General features: G+C 42.3%; 1 protein-coding gene across 4 annotated transcripts in view; it reads right to left on the bottom strand.

Moving 5' to 3' along the window:
- Positions 1-1,644: 1,644 nt before the first annotated feature.
- The window catches only part of LOC137278065 (E3 ubiquitin-protein ligase UBR5-like), a 39,784-nt gene continuing 22,911 nt past the window's right edge, over positions 1,645-18,517 (bottom strand). For 3 of the 4 annotated variants that reach the window (XM_067810145.1, XM_067810146.1, XM_067810147.1), the window contains exons 33-50: positions 18,364-18,498; positions 17,764-17,913; positions 17,359-17,475; positions 16,790-16,903; positions 16,315-16,559; positions 15,379-15,613; positions 13,980-15,003; positions 13,304-13,423; positions 12,959-13,175; positions 12,114-12,293; positions 11,765-11,837; positions 7,853-8,187; positions 7,228-7,358; positions 6,619-6,843; positions 5,990-6,218; positions 4,765-4,890; positions 4,429-4,573; positions 1,645-4,142 (exon numbers count right to left, since the gene is read on the bottom strand). In XM_067810145.1, coding sequence (XP_067666246.1) covers positions 3,844-4,142; positions 4,429-4,573; positions 4,765-4,890; positions 5,990-6,218; positions 6,619-6,843; positions 7,228-7,358; positions 7,853-8,187; positions 11,765-11,837; positions 12,114-12,293; positions 12,959-13,175; positions 13,304-13,423; positions 13,980-15,003; positions 15,379-15,613; positions 16,315-16,559; positions 16,790-16,903; positions 17,359-17,475; positions 17,764-17,913; positions 18,364-18,498 — 4,100 coding nt within the window. In that variant the 3' untranslated portion in view covers positions 1,645-3,843. The remainder of the gene's footprint in view (positions 4,143-4,428; positions 4,574-4,764; positions 4,891-5,989; positions 6,219-6,618; positions 6,844-7,227; positions 7,359-7,852; positions 8,188-11,764; positions 11,838-12,113; positions 12,294-12,958; positions 13,176-13,303; positions 13,424-13,979; positions 15,004-15,378; positions 15,614-16,314; positions 16,560-16,789; positions 16,904-17,358; positions 17,476-17,763; positions 17,914-18,363; positions 18,499-18,517) is intronic. The other variant, XM_067810144.1, reaches the window with a different exon arrangement.

Below are 18,517 nucleotides of genomic sequence, written 5' to 3' on the forward strand. Positions count from 1 at the left end.
TTGTAATACCGGATGTGTGTTATCCATGATATTGGACATGGAATACTTGTAATACCGGATGTGTGTTGGCCATGATATTGGACATGGAATACTTGTAATACCGGATGTGTGTTGGCCATGATATTGGAAATGGAATACTTGTAATACCGGATGTGTGTTGGCCATGATATTGGACATGGAATACTTGTAATACCGGATGTGTGTTGGCCATGATATTGGACATGGAATACTTGTAATACCGGATGTGTGTTGGCCATGATATTGGACATGGAATACTTGTAATGCCGGATGTGTGGTATCCATGATATTGGACATGGAATACTTGTAATACCGGATGTGTGTTGGCCATGATATTGGACATGGAATACTTGTAATACCGGATGTGTGTTGGCCATGATATTGGACATGGAATACTTGTAATACCGGATGTGTGGTATCCATGATATTGGACATGGAATACTTGTAATACCGGATGTGTGGTATCCATGATATTGGACATGGAATACTTGTAATACGGGATGTGTGTTGGCCATGATATTGCACATGGAATACTTGTAGTACCGGATGTGTGTTGGCCATGATATTGGACATGGAATACTTGTAATACCGGATGTGTGTTGGCCATGATATTGGACATGGAATACTTGTAATACCGGATGTGTGTTATCCATGATATTGGACATGGAATACTTGTAATTCCGGATGTGTGGTATCCATGATATTGGACATGGAATACTTGTAATACGGGATGTGTGTTGGCCATGATATTGCACATGGAATACTTGTAATACCGGATGTGTGTTGGCCATGATATTGGACATGGAATACTTGTAATACCAGATGTGTGGTATCCATGATATTGGACATGGAATACTTGTAATACCGGATGTGTGTTGGCCATGATATTGGGCATGGACTACTTGTAATACCGGATGTGTGTTATCTATGATATTGGACATGGAATACTTGTAATACTGGATGTGTGTTATCCATGATATTGGACATGGAATACTTGTAATACCGGATGTGTGGTATCCATGATATTGGGCATGGAATAGTTGTAATACCAGATGTGTGGTATCCATGATATTGGACATGGAATACTTGTAATACCGCATGTTTGTTATCCATGATATTGGACATGGAATACTTGTAATACCGGATGTGTGTTATCCATGATATTGGACATGGAATACTTGTAATACCGGATGTGTGGTATCCATGATATTGGACATGGAATACTTGTAATACCGGATATGTGTTAGCCATGATATTGGATATGGGCTACTTTTGATACCGGATGTGTTATCCATGATATTGGACATTGGGTATTCGTGTTGAGCAATTAATGATACCGGATATTGTGTTATTCATGACATGGAATACTTGTAATACCGGATTACTATTGGATTATTAATATGGATGTGCATTATTCATGGCATGGGATTTGTGGTATTCATGATATTGGAAATAATCATTGAGATAACAGATCTACTCAATAATCATATAATACGGAGTGGTGAAGAGATAACAGCGAGCCAAAAAAGCTTCTTCGTGGTTTATAAAATACATACATGTGAAATTGTAATGTTGGCTTTTTTTCTTGGGATGTTACATAATCAAGAATAAAACACCCACAAAAGGTCACTGTTTGATACATTTATTTATCATACAAATTATTGTTGGTAATGCAAGTCTAACAGTAAATGCATTGGTTTTGTCATAAAACTTGTCACTTGTCTGAAACATCTCTTCTGCCAGACATCTTTGAAAATAAACATACATACAAATTCCAACCATGACAATTTACAACACTGCGTTTGTTCCCTCTTTTCCCCTTACACAGGCACAACAATAGGCTGGTAGGACACATCTGTCTGCCATTGCACAACAGTGTCAACCATCAGAACACTTCCACAGACACACATCCCCCCACATACACACAGTTTAGACACTTAAGTGAATTATAGCAAGGAAGAAAATCCCCACCCCAGCCTGATGTCGAGAATACTTATTATTTTACCATTTACCAGGCAAATGTTTTCAAAGCGATTCTTACTAATAATCAGTGTTAAGTGTAAGTAAACATCCTTTAAAGCAATTTTTCTAGAGTATTCATATGATACACAATTTGTACTGACAAAAATGTCAGTGTAAAAACAGATGATTTTCCTTGCAATAGCTTTATCTCTGTGTTCTGCAGAATGAGTTTGGGCATCAACCACATCAGTTCAGTGACACAATAAGTACTCTGCTTAGTGTTTCACCCAATGGGCATCTGTGTACTATATACTCTAGCCACCCGATTCACACAGACAATTGAGTGATTATTCTCAGCTCTGAATACTGGCAATCTGAGTCATCCCAGAGTGTGTGCATGAAGTACTCCAAATACCATGACAAGCACCAGTGCCAGTACTGCTGGGTTCTTCCCTTAACACTGTAGGTCTGTCAGATGAGTCCCATGCATGTCCTAGCTAGTCATATAAAGAGATCATATAGCAAGCTGTAGCACCGTCAGTAAGTCACAACACTCACAACACTGGCTTTTGCAGATATATGTGGTAGTCTCTCTTTACATATATCTAAGGTAAAACTACATGATCTGTTGGCCATGTTCCAACAAGAGAATATCAGAATGGTACTGATGCTGGAAGAACATCAGTTCCACATGTTTCATCTACAAATACTGTCTGTGGTTGAAGGTTGTGTAATTCATGACAAGAACTGGTCATTTTGTATGATCTCTATAAAACCATTGAAACAGTCCGAAACGCTCTCACATCACATGGGAATGGTATTTCACAACAAAGAGAAAATTTGAGTCTGAAAGACAATATTCTTAGTATGAACATACATCTGAATTAGTAATCTATTCACTTGCATATGTCCTCATTCTAGCATACACACATCACACAAATATACTCACAAATCCTCTGATTTCTGTTATAAAACTGTATACAATCAGAACACTGAAAAGGTAATTAAATGCAAATTATGGTACTGATTATCATATTCATTGTTCACAGTGACAGTATTGCTTGATCCTTAACCCCCTGCAATAACCCTGGCTCAGTGATGTTGACAAGGGTTTCTAAATATTTAGACTGCAGAAGAACTGAACCACATTGTGCATATAGGTATCTTTGCAAACCTTCAAACACTAACACAAATGGCTCTTTAAATCCATGTGAATTAGAAATCTGGAAAAAAGAGACTGAACAATATACATATAAGACACTGTGACACAACACTGATAAACCTATGTTTCCTTGCACTTAGTACAAAAGGGATAAAGCGAACAATAAACAGTCCTTGAGCTTGATCAGCTGCACTCTTGTTTTCTTGTTGAAGTTGGTAGTTGTAGATCCTTGGTTCTTGATATTCCGACATATCAGAATGGTGAAAAGGCAGCAGCTGCTCCCTCCAGCCTCTAAGTCATTCACACAGGGAACTTCCATCAGGCACTTCCCAGGTATTGTATTGCCCTTGTTAGACATAGACATTATAAATAGGATAAAGTTTGGTATCACCAAATTGATCAAGTGTTTGTTCCTTAACTATCCATGACTTCAAACATGGCACACCAGTCCAGTCTGTCAAGATATTAATATTGGCACAATTTCACAGGTTCACCTTGCCATGACCTTGACCCATGTCACAGAAGCATCCATGTCTGCAACACAAGGTTACCTCCCTTTACATCCTCTCTCCAAAGCCATCCAAATTCCATGACAGCATTTGCTATATCTATGTCAGGTTTGTGTGCATTTCCAGCCTCTCCAATACATTTGTTTAAAGCCACTAGCACAATTTTGATGCTAATACATATGGATTAGATGATCAGACAAATCCAAATGCTTTGGTCTTGATTGCCATTAAGAGCTTGGCTCTAAGAATAACTTTGGTTGAGTAGAGAGGGATATACAGCCGGGAGATGCAGGTGTTGGCTGTGGGGAGATGGTCATCATCTGCCGGGCGGATGGTGATGCTGGGCATGGGCTGGAAGCCTTCCTCACTTGCTGGCAGGGCAGGGCTGGATGTCCAGAAGTAGACCAGGTCCTGTCGCTCTTGGTTGGTCATCTTCTCCACCACTGACCACAACCATCTCTTGAAGCGCTGGACCCGTTCAGCACTCTCACCTATGCAGCAAAAGAGAAACATTGCATTCATCTCACGTTCACCTTCATGTTTCATTTTATTCACAAGACAGCTAATGTTCGAATGCAACTGAGCTACACCTCAGAACACAGTACACAAGTACTGATAGACTTTGACCTGGGCTGAACGTTATATGGGCAGGATAATTTGCCTGCTTATAGTCAGAAATAATCCATGGGCACAGCTGATGATATAAAAACACCCAGTTCATAGTAAATGTCGTTACATCTCCATAACATAATCTTTTGTTAAAGTGAAGTGACTCACCACTCTCATCGTTGAAGCTGGTGTACCCTATAAGCGTCTGTACATCGATATCACCAACACCATTGAGGAGCAGCCGCAGATCCTCTGACGTTAGCCCCTCCAGTGAGTTCTGTGGTATCACATCAAAGACACCTGCCTTGATGTGCTAGAAAACATACAATATACAGTGAAAACACTCTGTGAAGAGCAAACACTCCAAAGTGCCATTTCAAGAAGCCAAGAAATGAGTTGCTGTCATGCATGGTTCTTCAGCTGACTCAATAAAATATATTTCATTGACTAAAAGTCTGCAAAATTCACATAAAACAATGAACTCTTCACAAAGGATCTACTCACCCGCAGGCTTTTTTCAGCAACTTTGACCATTCTATACTCAGCATACTTGCGAACGTAGTCATGGACATTCTGGGCATTCACTTCAATGTCAGCACCTCCTGATATCAACTCCAGCTGCTCTCCACCCTGATCAAACCAGAATCATGACAGTGTTGAGTCTTGTACCATCTTACAACATGGACATGATAAGTGTTCATTTCATTGATCCTATAACAGCTAGACCTGAACACAGGCCCTCGTGTCATTGCAAGGATTAATGATTTTTTAAAAAATATAAACATTTTGAGATGACCACCCGACTTGAAACACTTCACAGTACAATGTATCTAGGTAAGGCAGACACTTCGCTGTACCCCATTTAACCCACACTGTCTGCCATTTGTGCCTAGATCGTTAAGTTGAGGGTCAAAATTGGTTTTCAATCAACTTTTGGAAACAACAATAAAGAACTGGTAGGTGTCATGAGTGGTGATTGATAGGCCAATCATCATGGTTCTGATTAGATGAAGTTTTAATCAATTGCATGTGATGGAAGCATAGGGATCAGCAAAGCAGGCGGGTGGGGTACACCAAAGCGTCCGGCCTTATCTAGATATATTTTACTGTGAAGCGTGCTTTGGGGTCATCTCAAAAAGTTCATATATATTTTTCAAAATTCCTTATCCCTCACAAATACTTGAGGGCCTGTGGGTCTGAATGGTCACATGTACCTATAGCTACAACTTGACAACCTTAAAGACTGACACTTATGAAAGCCAAATGATGAATAATAGGGGACATATTACCTTCATGGGTGCACCTGACAATGTAATTTAGCAGTCCAGTATATGTACATCACTACCTGACCTAGACATATTATCTCTAAGTACAAACACATCAGAAAATCATCACACATTTTTCTACTAAAAGGAATACACCACAAACATTTTTTCAGCATATGACTGAAGTTTTCAACAGCTTCTTTGACAAAAACAAAATATGAAAGATAAACTGCCTCCTGATTCACATCTTGTACTGAAAATTAATCTGTTATTGCCTGTTAAGTGTCACTTATGTAGTGTATTATGTCCCTTCTTAAAACATTTCAACCATGCCACATAGTCCATCCAAAGTGAGGTACATGGTGGGCATTTAAGATGTTGAACAAAGAGGGATCAGCATTACTCACTCAAAGTAACCTAACATCCTGTAAACATCCTACAATGTGAGATAAAATAACTCTGACCTCTTCAGCACAGAGCTCCACACAGAAATTCAGGTCGAGAGTTGTGAACATCAGTGAAGCATCTTTGGTTTCCGAATCTTCCAGCAATGTGCGCAGGCTCTCATAGATCTCAGGGTCAAAGAAGGCCAGGTCATGCCAGCCTATCTTCCGTCCCAGCACATACTTGAGGACATGGCGATTGAAGAATATAGGACAGATCTCATTTTGTAGCAGGCACAGGCCAATGACTCTGTAACAAAAAATGACAATATTGAAAAGACACAATACACTTAGAATAATTTCTGTGGACCATGAACTATTTGCTTTCTTAAATACTGTCTTTTCCCATGTAAGTGGCAAGTCTGTTTGCTGAAATTATTACTGAGAATTATCAATAGAACTCCAAACATTGATGATCTAACTCTGTTGTAGACACAGACTGATGACTCTGTTACAGAAAGTAACAACACTGAAAATAATTCAATTTCTGCTGATGATTTAGCATTTGCTTTCCTAGACACCTCCCTTTTTCAACAATCATCTGCTCATATGTTGACAGTATGACTGAGAAATATCACCAGAATTCCAATCACTGATGCATTTCAACATTTTATCCAGAACAACATGTTATGTAAATAAAGTACACCTACCTGCCAATATTCCTAAACGCATTAAGCCTCTCAGGAGTGTTCTTTCCAGGCCTGGGGGAATAATAGCCATGCTTTCCAGGTTGCCATAGCAACGGAGCATTATCCTCCAGGTCTTCCTCTTCCTCTCCATCACTACGGCGATCTGATCCACTTCCTCCTTTCTTGGCTTTGTCAGAGGACAGGTTGAAGATGTCCAGGTCAAGAAGTGTCTCAGCACTCATCTCCCTGTACAGCACAAACTCATAATAACATCAATGGATAGAAACATGACTACCATGGAATAACTGGGTATGTTCTAAATTATCCCCATTACGCTGAGGCAAAGTCTCATTATTCCCATCATTTCATCCCAACACCAAGATCTATGCTGGAGGTTGACTGTGGTGAGGTGCTGTTATCGTAACTGTTTTCCAAATTACCAATAACAATTTCATAATTTACCAAGTCTGAATCTACCAGCCCAAACATGACTCTCTGCATTATTTTCAACAGAGTTTAGTGTTATCAAACTAAAACTTGACTGAAGAGTTCACTACCAAATCCTGATGTGGGCTTCAGACCGGTGTCAAAATCACAGACAATTCAATCAACTAAAGGCAGGTTACTCACCTGCCATGTGACATGATGATGTCCACAGCTTCATCGACACGTTGACGTAGGGACTCCTCAGACGCCAGTAGCAGCAACAACTGTGCTGGGGACAGCTCCAGCAGCATGCCAGTGATTTTGGCTGCCAGCGACTGCAGGGAACAATGTCATCATAATCACTACTTATTTAGGCCACATAGATGAGCATCTGCACACTGCAGTCAATATTCTTCTTTGACTAGAATCTGGCAATCCACCTCCTTTTTGGCTACACAGGGCACATGCTCAACACCAGAATTCATATTAGCAAAAGGTTATATTAACACAATCTGCAATACTAAAGAACAGGGTTTCGTCCAATTTTAGTCCCAAGTTTAATGAGTGGAAAAATACTTTGGCAAGGCATGTCAGCTTATGGAGAAGTTTAAAGTGCTGCTGCTGAAGGACACATCAAGCCCAAAGATGGGACTGAAAATTACAAATCATTCTCTGAAAAGTATTTGGTTTGAACCCATGATCAAAGGTCGTGAATTATTGTGAACTTACTAAGTTACGTAACTCTCTCATACTTCTTTGATGACCACAGATGACACATAAAAGAGTTAGCACAAAAAGTGCTCTTAATCAGTAAGAGCTTTCTACTCACCGGCTGCAGCAACCTGACCTTGGGGTACAGCCTCTCCCCCAGTTGCCTCCTGTACTGTGAGATAGTGTCCCCACCCTCTGCCGGGGGATCACTGCTACCACCACTGCCACTGCTTCCTCCGCTGGCACTGGAGCTACCTCCTCCAGCACTGCTCCCTACCCCACTTGTACTTCCACCACCTGACCCGCTGCTGGCAGCATCAGTCGGCATGTAGAAGGGCGGGGCATCGTATGACAAGGTCCTACGTGGCTCACGGTCTCTACTCCTCTGTCGTTGTATGGCTGACCTCTGGCGTTCCCTTTCACGCTCTCTGGATCTTAATCGTTGAATAAGATCTGGACAAGCACATCAATAATGTTACTCAAAGGTTGTGCTCACAACAAAACTTCAATAATACTACACTATGGAAGAATTTCTGAAAAATCCATCAATGCAACTTATACTTTCTTCAAAGAATTCATAACCTTTACAGGTTTATAAAAATCTTTTTCAGAAGTCCTCTTTGGGGTACATAAGCATTAAACAGACTCCCAAAGACAAAAATATTAGGGAGTTGCATTCTGTCTGACAACCCTGTCCACTCAAAGTGCGAATCTACAAATATATGGAAATCGAACAAGACACCTAACTTGTCACCAGATCAAGACGGGGGCATCACTAAGGCGAGGACCCAGCTGTCACAGCTTACATGCTCATTGGCTGGATTGGGAAAATACCCAATATAGACACTGACCACCCAGCCCAGGTTTGGAGGTGTGGAATATAGGAAAGTCACCAAAACAAACCCTAACCATACCGCATTAGCAGACTAAGTGTGGATAATGGACAGAAAAGTAAGACATTGAGAATCAAGGGTGACCGGGAGTAAAAAACACCACCAATGAAAGGGGAGAACTGATAGATACCCCACTCCATGTGTGAACAGAAGCTGTCACATGGAAAGCTTAGGCCACTGGAGAAGAGATGGACTAAACTGAGCATGATCATGTGAGTGTTTGTCAAGTTGGTAATGATGGATGAACATGCTCAGTTGGCTCCAAATAGCCACTGAGCAGACCTACTCAATGGGCAGAACAGCAGCATACATGTTTGAAGTGGTTACTGCTCACATTGAATCCACCTCTTGAGGGGATATAAGCCTTTATGTATGTCAGACATACAGATCGCAGATACAATCCACCGGAATACAGTTTGCGTATTAGCCGAGTGCCTGACCTTGCCACCACCATAACAAGAGAAGAGTGAGGGAGTGAGTTTAGTTTTAAACCGCACTCAGCAATATTCCAGCTATATGGCGGCGGTCTGTAAATAATCAAGTCTGGACCAGACAATCCAGTGACCAACAACATGAGCATCGACCTGTGTAATTGGGAACCGATGACGTGTCAACCAAGTCAGTGAGCCTGCCCTCCCGATCCCTTTAGTCGCCTCTTATGACAAGCATAGTCGCCTTTTATGGCAAGCATGGGTTGCTGAAGGCCTATTCTACCTTGGGACCTTCACGGGTTAACAAGAGAAGAGATCGATAGGCGCCGTGATATCTATCTTAGGGTGGTAGAAATCTGGAAAGCATATGCTAACCCGATCCTTAAGGAATACGGTAAGTTCTGCATCTGATGACACAGACTGTACGTTAGAGGAATCCTTCCGTGAAGCAAGCATTGTGTCTGCAACTGACGCAGGAACTGATGAATCGTGAGATTTAGGTCTGGCTGGCCATTCTGGGATAGCAGGTTTGGTCGCCGTGGTAATAGTACAGAAGGCTGTACTATTGACCTGAGTGCTTAGACTAAGAGGAGAGAGAAGCACAAGCAGTTGGGTAGCAAGCTGTAAAAGGACCTTGGTAATCAAGGGAATCGGTAAGGAAGCCCACAGTCAAATATAGCTGAAGGCATCTGAGGTGAGAGCTCTTGGATCCTGAATCCGGCAGCAAAACACCAGAGTCTGGTGCATCACCCAAGAAGCAAACAGATCCAACTGGAATGACATGAACAACTGGGAGATAATCCCAAATATCTCATAATCGAGCAACCACTCGAGGGGAGCTAGAACACGACGTGAGAGCACATCTTCACAGACATTGTTCGGCCCTGAGAGAAAAACAGGTATAACATGTATGCTTAACTGATCACACCACAGTAGAAACTGCCATGCCTCCTGAAGGAGTGACGGATCACCATGCCGCCCTGCTTCAGGATGTAGGACATGGCCGTCTGATAGCACGCCCTTGGACAAGTTCCCATGAGCAATTAACCACTCTGCAGTTACTCGAGTCTTCTCGTAGATTCTCCAAGTGCGACCACAGCTGTACTAACTCCTGCTGAATGGGTCTCATCCACAGACGTGTACGCCAAACAATGTCCACCACTGCCACCATGTTGCCTAGCAACTGAAGCCAAGTTCGAGTTGAGGCCCTAGGGGACTGAAGGGATTGTAACGCAATCCACTGGACTTTGGTAATGCTTTCTTGAGACAGAGAAACCAATCCCCAAAGTGTCTCAAATCTCGCCCTCAAGAAAACCAGATCCTGCGTTCAGATTTCTTAAGGTTGATAATCCAACCCGACTTGGTGAGAATATCAATCACTGTCTGTGTGGATTCTCGACTCAAGTTGTGGCAAACCAATCTTGGAATCCAGTCGTCCAGGTATGTGTAACAAAAGCTGCCCTGTGCTCTGGCGCCATAGAGATGCCAAAGGGGAGCACACGAAACTGGTAGCAAACGCCAACGAAGGAAAATCTGAGGTATTTCATTATGTCGGGATGCATCAGGACATGGAGGTATGTGTCTTTGAAATCGACTGACATAAGCCAATCTCCTGCTTCCACAGATGAGATCACTGAATGGAGTGTCTCTATCTTGAAAGACGGCACCTTGATCATGTTGTTGAGACCCTTGAGATTTAGAATGGATCTGATCCTCTTATTTGGTAACCAGGAGTGAGTGAGTGAGTTTAGTTTTATGCCACACTCAGCAATATTCTAGCTATATGGCGGCAGTCTGTAAATGATTGAGTTAGGACCACACAATCTAGTGATCAACAGCATGAGCATCGATCTGGCAAATTGGGAACCGATGACATGTGTCAACCAGGTGAGAGTGCCTGACCACCTGATACCGTTTGTTGCCTCTTATGACAAGCATAGTCACCTTCTTTGTAAGCATGGGTTGCTGAAGGCCTGTTCTACATAGGACCTTCATGGGTCTTGGTCAGCAGCAAAGAAGTGGAGCAAAATCCTGGATTTTCTTGGCCCAACTGAACCACCTTGATGGCTGCCTTGTCCAGTAATGACTGGATTAGGGCACAGAGGATTTCCGCCTTTTCTGGAGACTTCAGCACTGGTGTGCAACAAATCCCTGTAACTCTCTCCCATTCCTGAAGGAATAACAGGAGACAGCTGCCCATAGGTATGTTGGATGGCAGGGTCGGAAAAGGTTGCCGAGAAGCCGCCTTGCCCTTACCTTTCCCCTTGCCCTTGTTCTTACATGCTTGAAGTGGAGCATTCCACTTCAATGTATCCTTCGCTGAAAGTGAGGGATAACTAGAGCCAAGGACGGAAGGCCGCGTGTGGGAGGAAGAGGGTTGCATGAGTAAGGGCTTCAAGTCCACATGACAGGGAGGACTGACAAAGTTACAACAATTTATGGATGAAAACTTCAGCCTATAAATTCCATCTAGTGCCTGTGCAGAAGTAAAGGAACCATACATACATTAGCTGACTCTTTTTTGCTCAGTATACATAGGAAGAAGTACTGACACCACATCTTTCTGATAGAATGACAGCATGACCTGTTAGGGTGTTCTCACAAGACAAAAGCGAGTTTTTCTTTTGTAAATATTTTATTATAAAATATAGTTAGAACACGTAAGAAAAGGAGGACTTCAGAAAAAGAATGTCAAATTTTACTCACTGTACTGAAAGCTCTTCCCTCCTCCAACAAGGATCCCATCCAAGGAAGGCAGCTTCTCCTGGGACAACACGGCCTTGAACATCAAACATCATGAAATCAATCTCAATCAAGATTGTTTTGCATTTTCATTGTGTTTCAGTATATCCAGTATATCTAAAGCTTTATAAATGTGATGAGGTAACTTTGAATTCCATCAGAGTAATTTTGTCACAATTAAACATCTGTTGCCTCAGGATGAATCCTACTCTAAGAAACATATTTTCACACTATCGTACATCTGTCGCCCTTTACAAACAGTGAGAAGACTGACACAGATGGATGCATGTCATCTTATCACATAACTACTTACATGAGCTATTGCTGTATAGAAGCTCCTGGCAACCCCTGAACCTTCGCCAGGCTCATCCTTGAATGTGACCTTCACCCTGTGTACAGCCAAAGGTGGGCCTGTAGTACTGGTACGCCGGTTGAAGTGAGTATTCAGCTGTTTGAAAGTGGTCTGCAGCAAGGAATTCCTGTCTCGTTCAACCTTAGCAAAGAAATTAGGACATGTCAGGAATCTTGGAAAACATTAGCAAGTGAAAGAACTGTGACAAGTTAAAGCAGTATTTGAATCACTTGGCAAAATGTTTTCATGCGGGGTAATGCAAGCTGTGGAAATTTAACAGACAGAGAAATCATCTCAGGAGTTCCTGTCATGGGCAACAGATGAACTCTATGCTGAAAATTGTTACCCCTGACGAGTCCTTTGCCAAATGGATTGGCAGACAAGCTGGCGCTTCACATACAGCTACAAATACTTCACATCCTTTGGCAGAAACAAAACAGAAACCAAATGACAAATAACGTGTATGTCACTCTGCAACAAGCCATCATAGCTGTGACGTGCCAGACAGTAGGCCATACTGATGACAACCGACTTCCCAGATATGGGGGCTTTCTCCTGACAAAGAGCTAGACAAGTTTCGTAAGTTTGGTTCATCTGGTTTCTGTTAACTCTTTAAAAATGGTATAAGCATCTATACTGAAATACCGCTATTATAAAATAAAGAATCTGATCATCTATAAAGACAATCCTATTCCTTACAAGTTTTAGAATGCCTCTCAAACAATTCTTGACAAGGAACTGGTACATTTAGGCTAGTAAATGGGATAAAGTTTGGAATAGTACCTGGTATATGAATCTACACTTACATCTAACGTAAGATCTCTTTGCTGAGAGTTCCTCAGTTTCTCCATCTCACGCCGGAAGCGACTCTCCTTGACGGGGAAGCCACCAAGCTCACTGATCACAGATCCAACCTCAGCTCCAACATCTTCACAGAACACACGACCAAATAGATCTAATGTCAGTCGCCATCGCCCCAACAACACATCATGTGACACCTGCTGTCCAATCACACTTTGTTGTCTGAAATGAGCCAACAAAACACTGTACCTGGGAATAACATATATCGAGTTCAGAAATGAATTACAGTGTCTTTGTACTGAGTTACGTAAGTGTTTTGAGAACAATTTCTGGTAAGAAACCCCAGTTACCTGGCTCTGAGGGACATGGATGCAGATGTTGATGAAGTCTCAATGTCTACAGTGTTGGAAACATTCTCATTGGCACCAACTAGATCCACTGGGCTCTCCACAGGTGGTGCTGGGTCAGCACTGGGTAATTCAAGAAATATTGTAGTCAAACAATACATGAGAATGTCATCTAATTAGACTATCATCAGTTTGGTCATCAGAACATCAACAATTCAAAAGTCAGCCATCATTCCATTAAAGGAAGAGTACACAAGGATCAAGAAGATCAAGAACATTACCCTCTCATTGGAATGAACTGCAAGTTTTGAAGCCATTAAAGAGCACTCTTTACGTAGCTTGTGATCAGTATCATGTGCAATTCGTATGTTGGTTAAGGTGGGAAATAGCGCTGCACACTGTGATAACAGGTAAGTCTTTATGTGTGGTAGACATGTGTCAGCACCAATGAGATATGCACATACAAGGTTCAACCAATATCAATATTCATCAAACCTCATCAATATTCCAGCCACATCACACAAGAAATCAGACTCTAGCCTTTTTTCGTTAAAAGTTGTTACACAGTATTTTAAAATGGGTCAAGACATCCCTAAGATTTGGATGACACTGCCACTGGTAAAACCTGTAGCACGAAACATCAAATCAACACAGTTTGACAAACTATAGCTTGACTCACCTGAAGGAAGGCAGTGTAGAGGGTTCGGATGTTGAACTGGAGGCCACATCCATGGGCACAGGCATCATCTCCTGACTCTGTTCATCCGACATGGACCCTGAAGGAGGGGGCACTGGCAAAGCCTGCGTGGATCCAGCATGTACAATCACACTGGCTTGTTGCAGATCAGACCTCATGAGGCTCATATTAGGACTAAGGGGACCTGGGGACGAAGTCTCCATCGATGACACTGGAGGCAGTTCCGTGGTCAAGGTGGAGGAAGTTGAAGGTATGCTGGGAATGTTAGGTCGTACAATGACCCCAGTGCTGATGGGAGCATCTGATGGTGCTTGTGTTGGTGTTTCAGCAGTCTGACCAGTACCACCAGCTGGAAACTGAGCAGTCTGGGTGGCAATTGAACATGTATTAGCCGATATGTCATCCAGGGGACTAGACAGAGAAAGATGGATTGGCAACTTCTCAAATCTGTTTGTTGTACTTGGGGAGCTAGCACTGGCATCTACTGAGTGTTTGGGCTGTAATATTGTTGGTCTTGCCATTCCAAATAGATCTTCACGACGAGAATTTGGCTGAAGAAGATGTGGCTGATCTGCCAGAGGAAGTGCCTGAATGAGGGGCGTTTTGAATGGATCTGGAGGGGGGCACCCGAGGAATATAGTTGAATCTGAGCGTTGGAAAAATGGATGCTTCCGACCTAGCTTAGAAGTGGTGTCACTGTCACCATCACAGCTCTCAGAGTCCATGGCAATGTTGCTGTTGGAGATATCGTCATCATGGTCATCATTTTCTGTCTCCTCATGGTCCTGCCACGAAGTTACTGAAATGCCATCCTTGCCTCCATCAAGGTCAGACTCGGGTCCTGACCTCATGTAGTAGATCAGAGCATCAAACACATATGCCACATGCTTAAGAGCTGACATGTCCATGACTGGCAGGTTATCAAGATGCTCATCGCTGTGGGAACGCATCAGAGATAGGGCATAGTTGAGGAAGTCTCTTCTAGCAGAATTACCATCTGTGCCAGCTGCAACGGAATCAGTAATTTATCAGTGAGTGAGTTTAGTTTTATGCCACTTTTAGAAATATTCTGACAATATTACCACAGGTGATGACCGGAAACACCAGAAATGGGCTTCACACACTGTGCCCATCATTTTATCAGGTGCCATTCCAAAATGAGTATCATCTTATGTAACATATAACAATATTTTGGTTATATTATAGCTAGTAAATACTGTAATCTAAGATAACACACAAGGCACCCTACACAGATAGTGTTTAGAGCACTGCAAGCCTTTGACAATGACTTATGAATGGTACCAATTTTTGTTCACAGCTGAAATAGCTTTAAAGTATAAAGCTAACACCAGACAAACAGCTAGAAACTATAGATTCTCACCAATGACCCCGAATCTAGTCCTCCTGCGTGTGTCGATGGTCTGAATTGTACGCTGCTCATCTCGGTTAGGTCTCTCCCTTGTGTTCCTCATGTAGCTGGAGTAGTTGGGGTGTGTGGGCATGGCGGGATCAGTGTTGTTGCTGAGGGCGCTGCCGAAGCGCAGCTGTGCCTCTGTAGAGTCCATGACAGAGATAAGCCAGTCCCAGGTGAGCTTAAGGTGGCGTTCCAAGTAGGACTGCAATAAGGTTATATAGTTAAGGTGGTGGCATCCAACAGTGAATGGGAACAAATAGTATTATGCATGCAAAAGCAGACTAAGTGACAAATAGTTGCATGGTTCTTTTCTCAATCAATATCAAGTTAACTTTAATGGCAGTATGAGCACCAAACTTCCCTTTTACTAGCTCTTATTTGTTAATCATGTAATTTGGCAACATTCATATTAGTTTCTATCACTAACATACTAGAACGTTGAGACAAATGAACTGACTTTATCAATTCTTGATGTTACACGGTCTTTCAGGTTCAGCATCAGGTACGTTAAAACATGACCATTTGGGGATACATGCAAAGATTTAATACTTTCCCAATTTTAAAGCTTTAGCACTGTGTAGTGTCTGGCAAGTTAACACGTGGATGCTTCGTAACAGAAGACATTGTACTAGACCCTGACCAGGACTCAGTTGCCGCAGATTGTTTGGGTAAACTGAGGAAAACAAAGAATTTGTCTCACGACAACAAATGATTGTCTCTCCTCTGAAGCATCATTATTGTACTGTCTGATCCATGGAAACATTTCACTGACCAGCATCTCAATTCTCAGGTTAACCAAAGCAAGCTAGCGACACTATTTAGCAAAAATCTGAAAACAAACTTTCATTTGGAAGCAAATTCATCCTATGAAGACATCTGTGACAATTAGGAAGATGGCATTACCTGCAAATCTGCTGCATCCTGCTCCGTCACATTGAGAACACAAGGCAGGGGTGCTGTAGCAGCGTAGGTTGGCAGTGTATTCAGCATGTCAGTTATCTGACGTATGATGATACCAAACGCTCGTGCTAACTGTCCCACTGTAGTTGCCATGGTTACAGCATTATCCTGGTTTGTTGGCGTTGCTGCAGTCACAGTGGTGGTGCGACGGAGTGTGGAGGGGTCAATGTAAATCAAACCACTGCCACCTGCAGGAAACACATACCAACAATTAACCATATTCAGTAGCTTGACTCTTGCTTCACAAATGAAACATATCATGGTAGCATCTATCAGTGAGTGAGGTGGGCTAAAAAGGCTACATACACACAACAAATTTCACAGGACTTACTTTTGAAAAGCAACACTACAGTGACTCTAAACTGTACTGCAATAGCAACAGGGCAACCCATGTAGCCTATGTATGTACAAGACCTACCCGAGAAGTTATCGACCGAGTTGGCTCCCACCCTCCTAGTTGTCCTGCTGGTGGAGGAGGGGATGGAGGACTGGGTGAGGGACACAGCTGACCGCTGGATCAGGCGCTCTCCTTCTAGTGGGAAAATACACTTGTGTAGTCATTTCCATAAAGACAACCATACTTTAATAAGGCATATAGCATTCAAGAATATCTAAACACTAAAGAATCACTAGTCGTTCAACAATGTACAACTCAATACGTTGCAAATGACTGATGTGATGCATAATTTGTTTGTTTGATGTTTGTCTGTAAGTAATCGAGCTGTATTCGATTCCGGACTTAACAATACAGTGATTGCCATCATAAGCAGTGATATATGCAGTTGAAATATGATGATATGAGCCGACCAAGTCAGCAAACCTGACCACTCGATCCCATTAATTGCCTCTTACAACAATCCAAATCTTCACTATGAGAAAATAACACAAAAAGAAGTAGGACTAAAACAATACAAGTAATAAAATGGGTTTGGCTAAATAACCCACCAGACAAGAAAGGTCAATGCTGAATCAAAATGAGTTCCATACCAGTGTTGTTGGCTGTAGCTGTTGTTGTGGGTACACGTGGGTTGAGACTTGGTTCACGCTGACGAATAGCCCACTGCATTGTCTGGGGTGGCTGCAAGGTGCGCTGTCCATGGGAACCTGACACCATACAAGTAGCATTACAGCCAGCTTATGTCATCGATAAGATGAAGAACATGAAGCCAGGTATAAATATAACAGCCTCATCATCATTTGAATCAGCACTACTGAGGAGTTTCTAAGCCAAGTACACACTAATAACACTCCCACAACACAAGTAAAACCATTACATAACTAAATATCAGTAGAGAGAGTGAGTGAGTGAGCTTGTGTTTTACCCAGCTTCTAGCAATATTCCAGCAGTATCATGGTGGGGACACTAGAAGTGGCTTCACACACTCAACTCACCAGGTGGATTTCGACGTTCCAGTTGCTCATCAAGATAGACAAACTCATCAGTGTCGTGTTCTTCACTTTCACCTCCCTCACTCTCATAGTCATCTTCCTGATTGGAGGATTCTCCGGAGTCCTCCGAGAAATGAGCCAGAGATCCCAGACCTTAAACACAGGCACAGAAGGTAGTAAATGTTGCTTATGCCAGTTTGCAATCTTCCAGCCATATTACCGCTGGTCCTAACCAGGCAACCCAAGGTCTCATAGCAAGTACATTAACCCATGCCAACAGTAACAACAATGTATGATCAGGCAGTCACAGACAGGAACCACTAAATCCTCTTTATCATGAAGCAGCCTGTCTTCATATCTCTAAGAACCACATATTTGACAGCGACAGGAGATGCATCCTGGATAAAACCTTGTCACACATAGTGAACAAAAACCTCAGATTTTACACTCTACTGACCATGTAAATATAGAATTTAACTGAAGATAAGGAAAGTGCCAAACTTCTGAATAAAGAATAGTGACATAGGAATAAAACGATCATGATTTGAATGAACAAGGCAAGTAGCTTGGATAGTGTTTTTAATCTGTAGTGTTTCCACAAACCTGCATCAGATCCCGCAGTTGCTGCAGTGACAGCACTACGCTGCACACTGGCATTGTCCTGGTTGCTACGGCTACTGTCACTGTCACTCTCAGACTCAGCCAGGAGATCCAGATCCATGTCACTCTCAGCCTGACCTGTGGAAAGAAGCACTTG

Source organism: Haliotis asinina, chromosome 3, assembly GCF_037392515.1.
Source record: "Haliotis asinina isolate JCU_RB_2024 chromosome 3, JCU_Hal_asi_v2, whole genome shotgun sequence".
NCBI classification, from domain to species: domain Eukaryota; kingdom Metazoa; phylum Mollusca; class Gastropoda; order Lepetellida; family Haliotidae; genus Haliotis; species Haliotis asinina.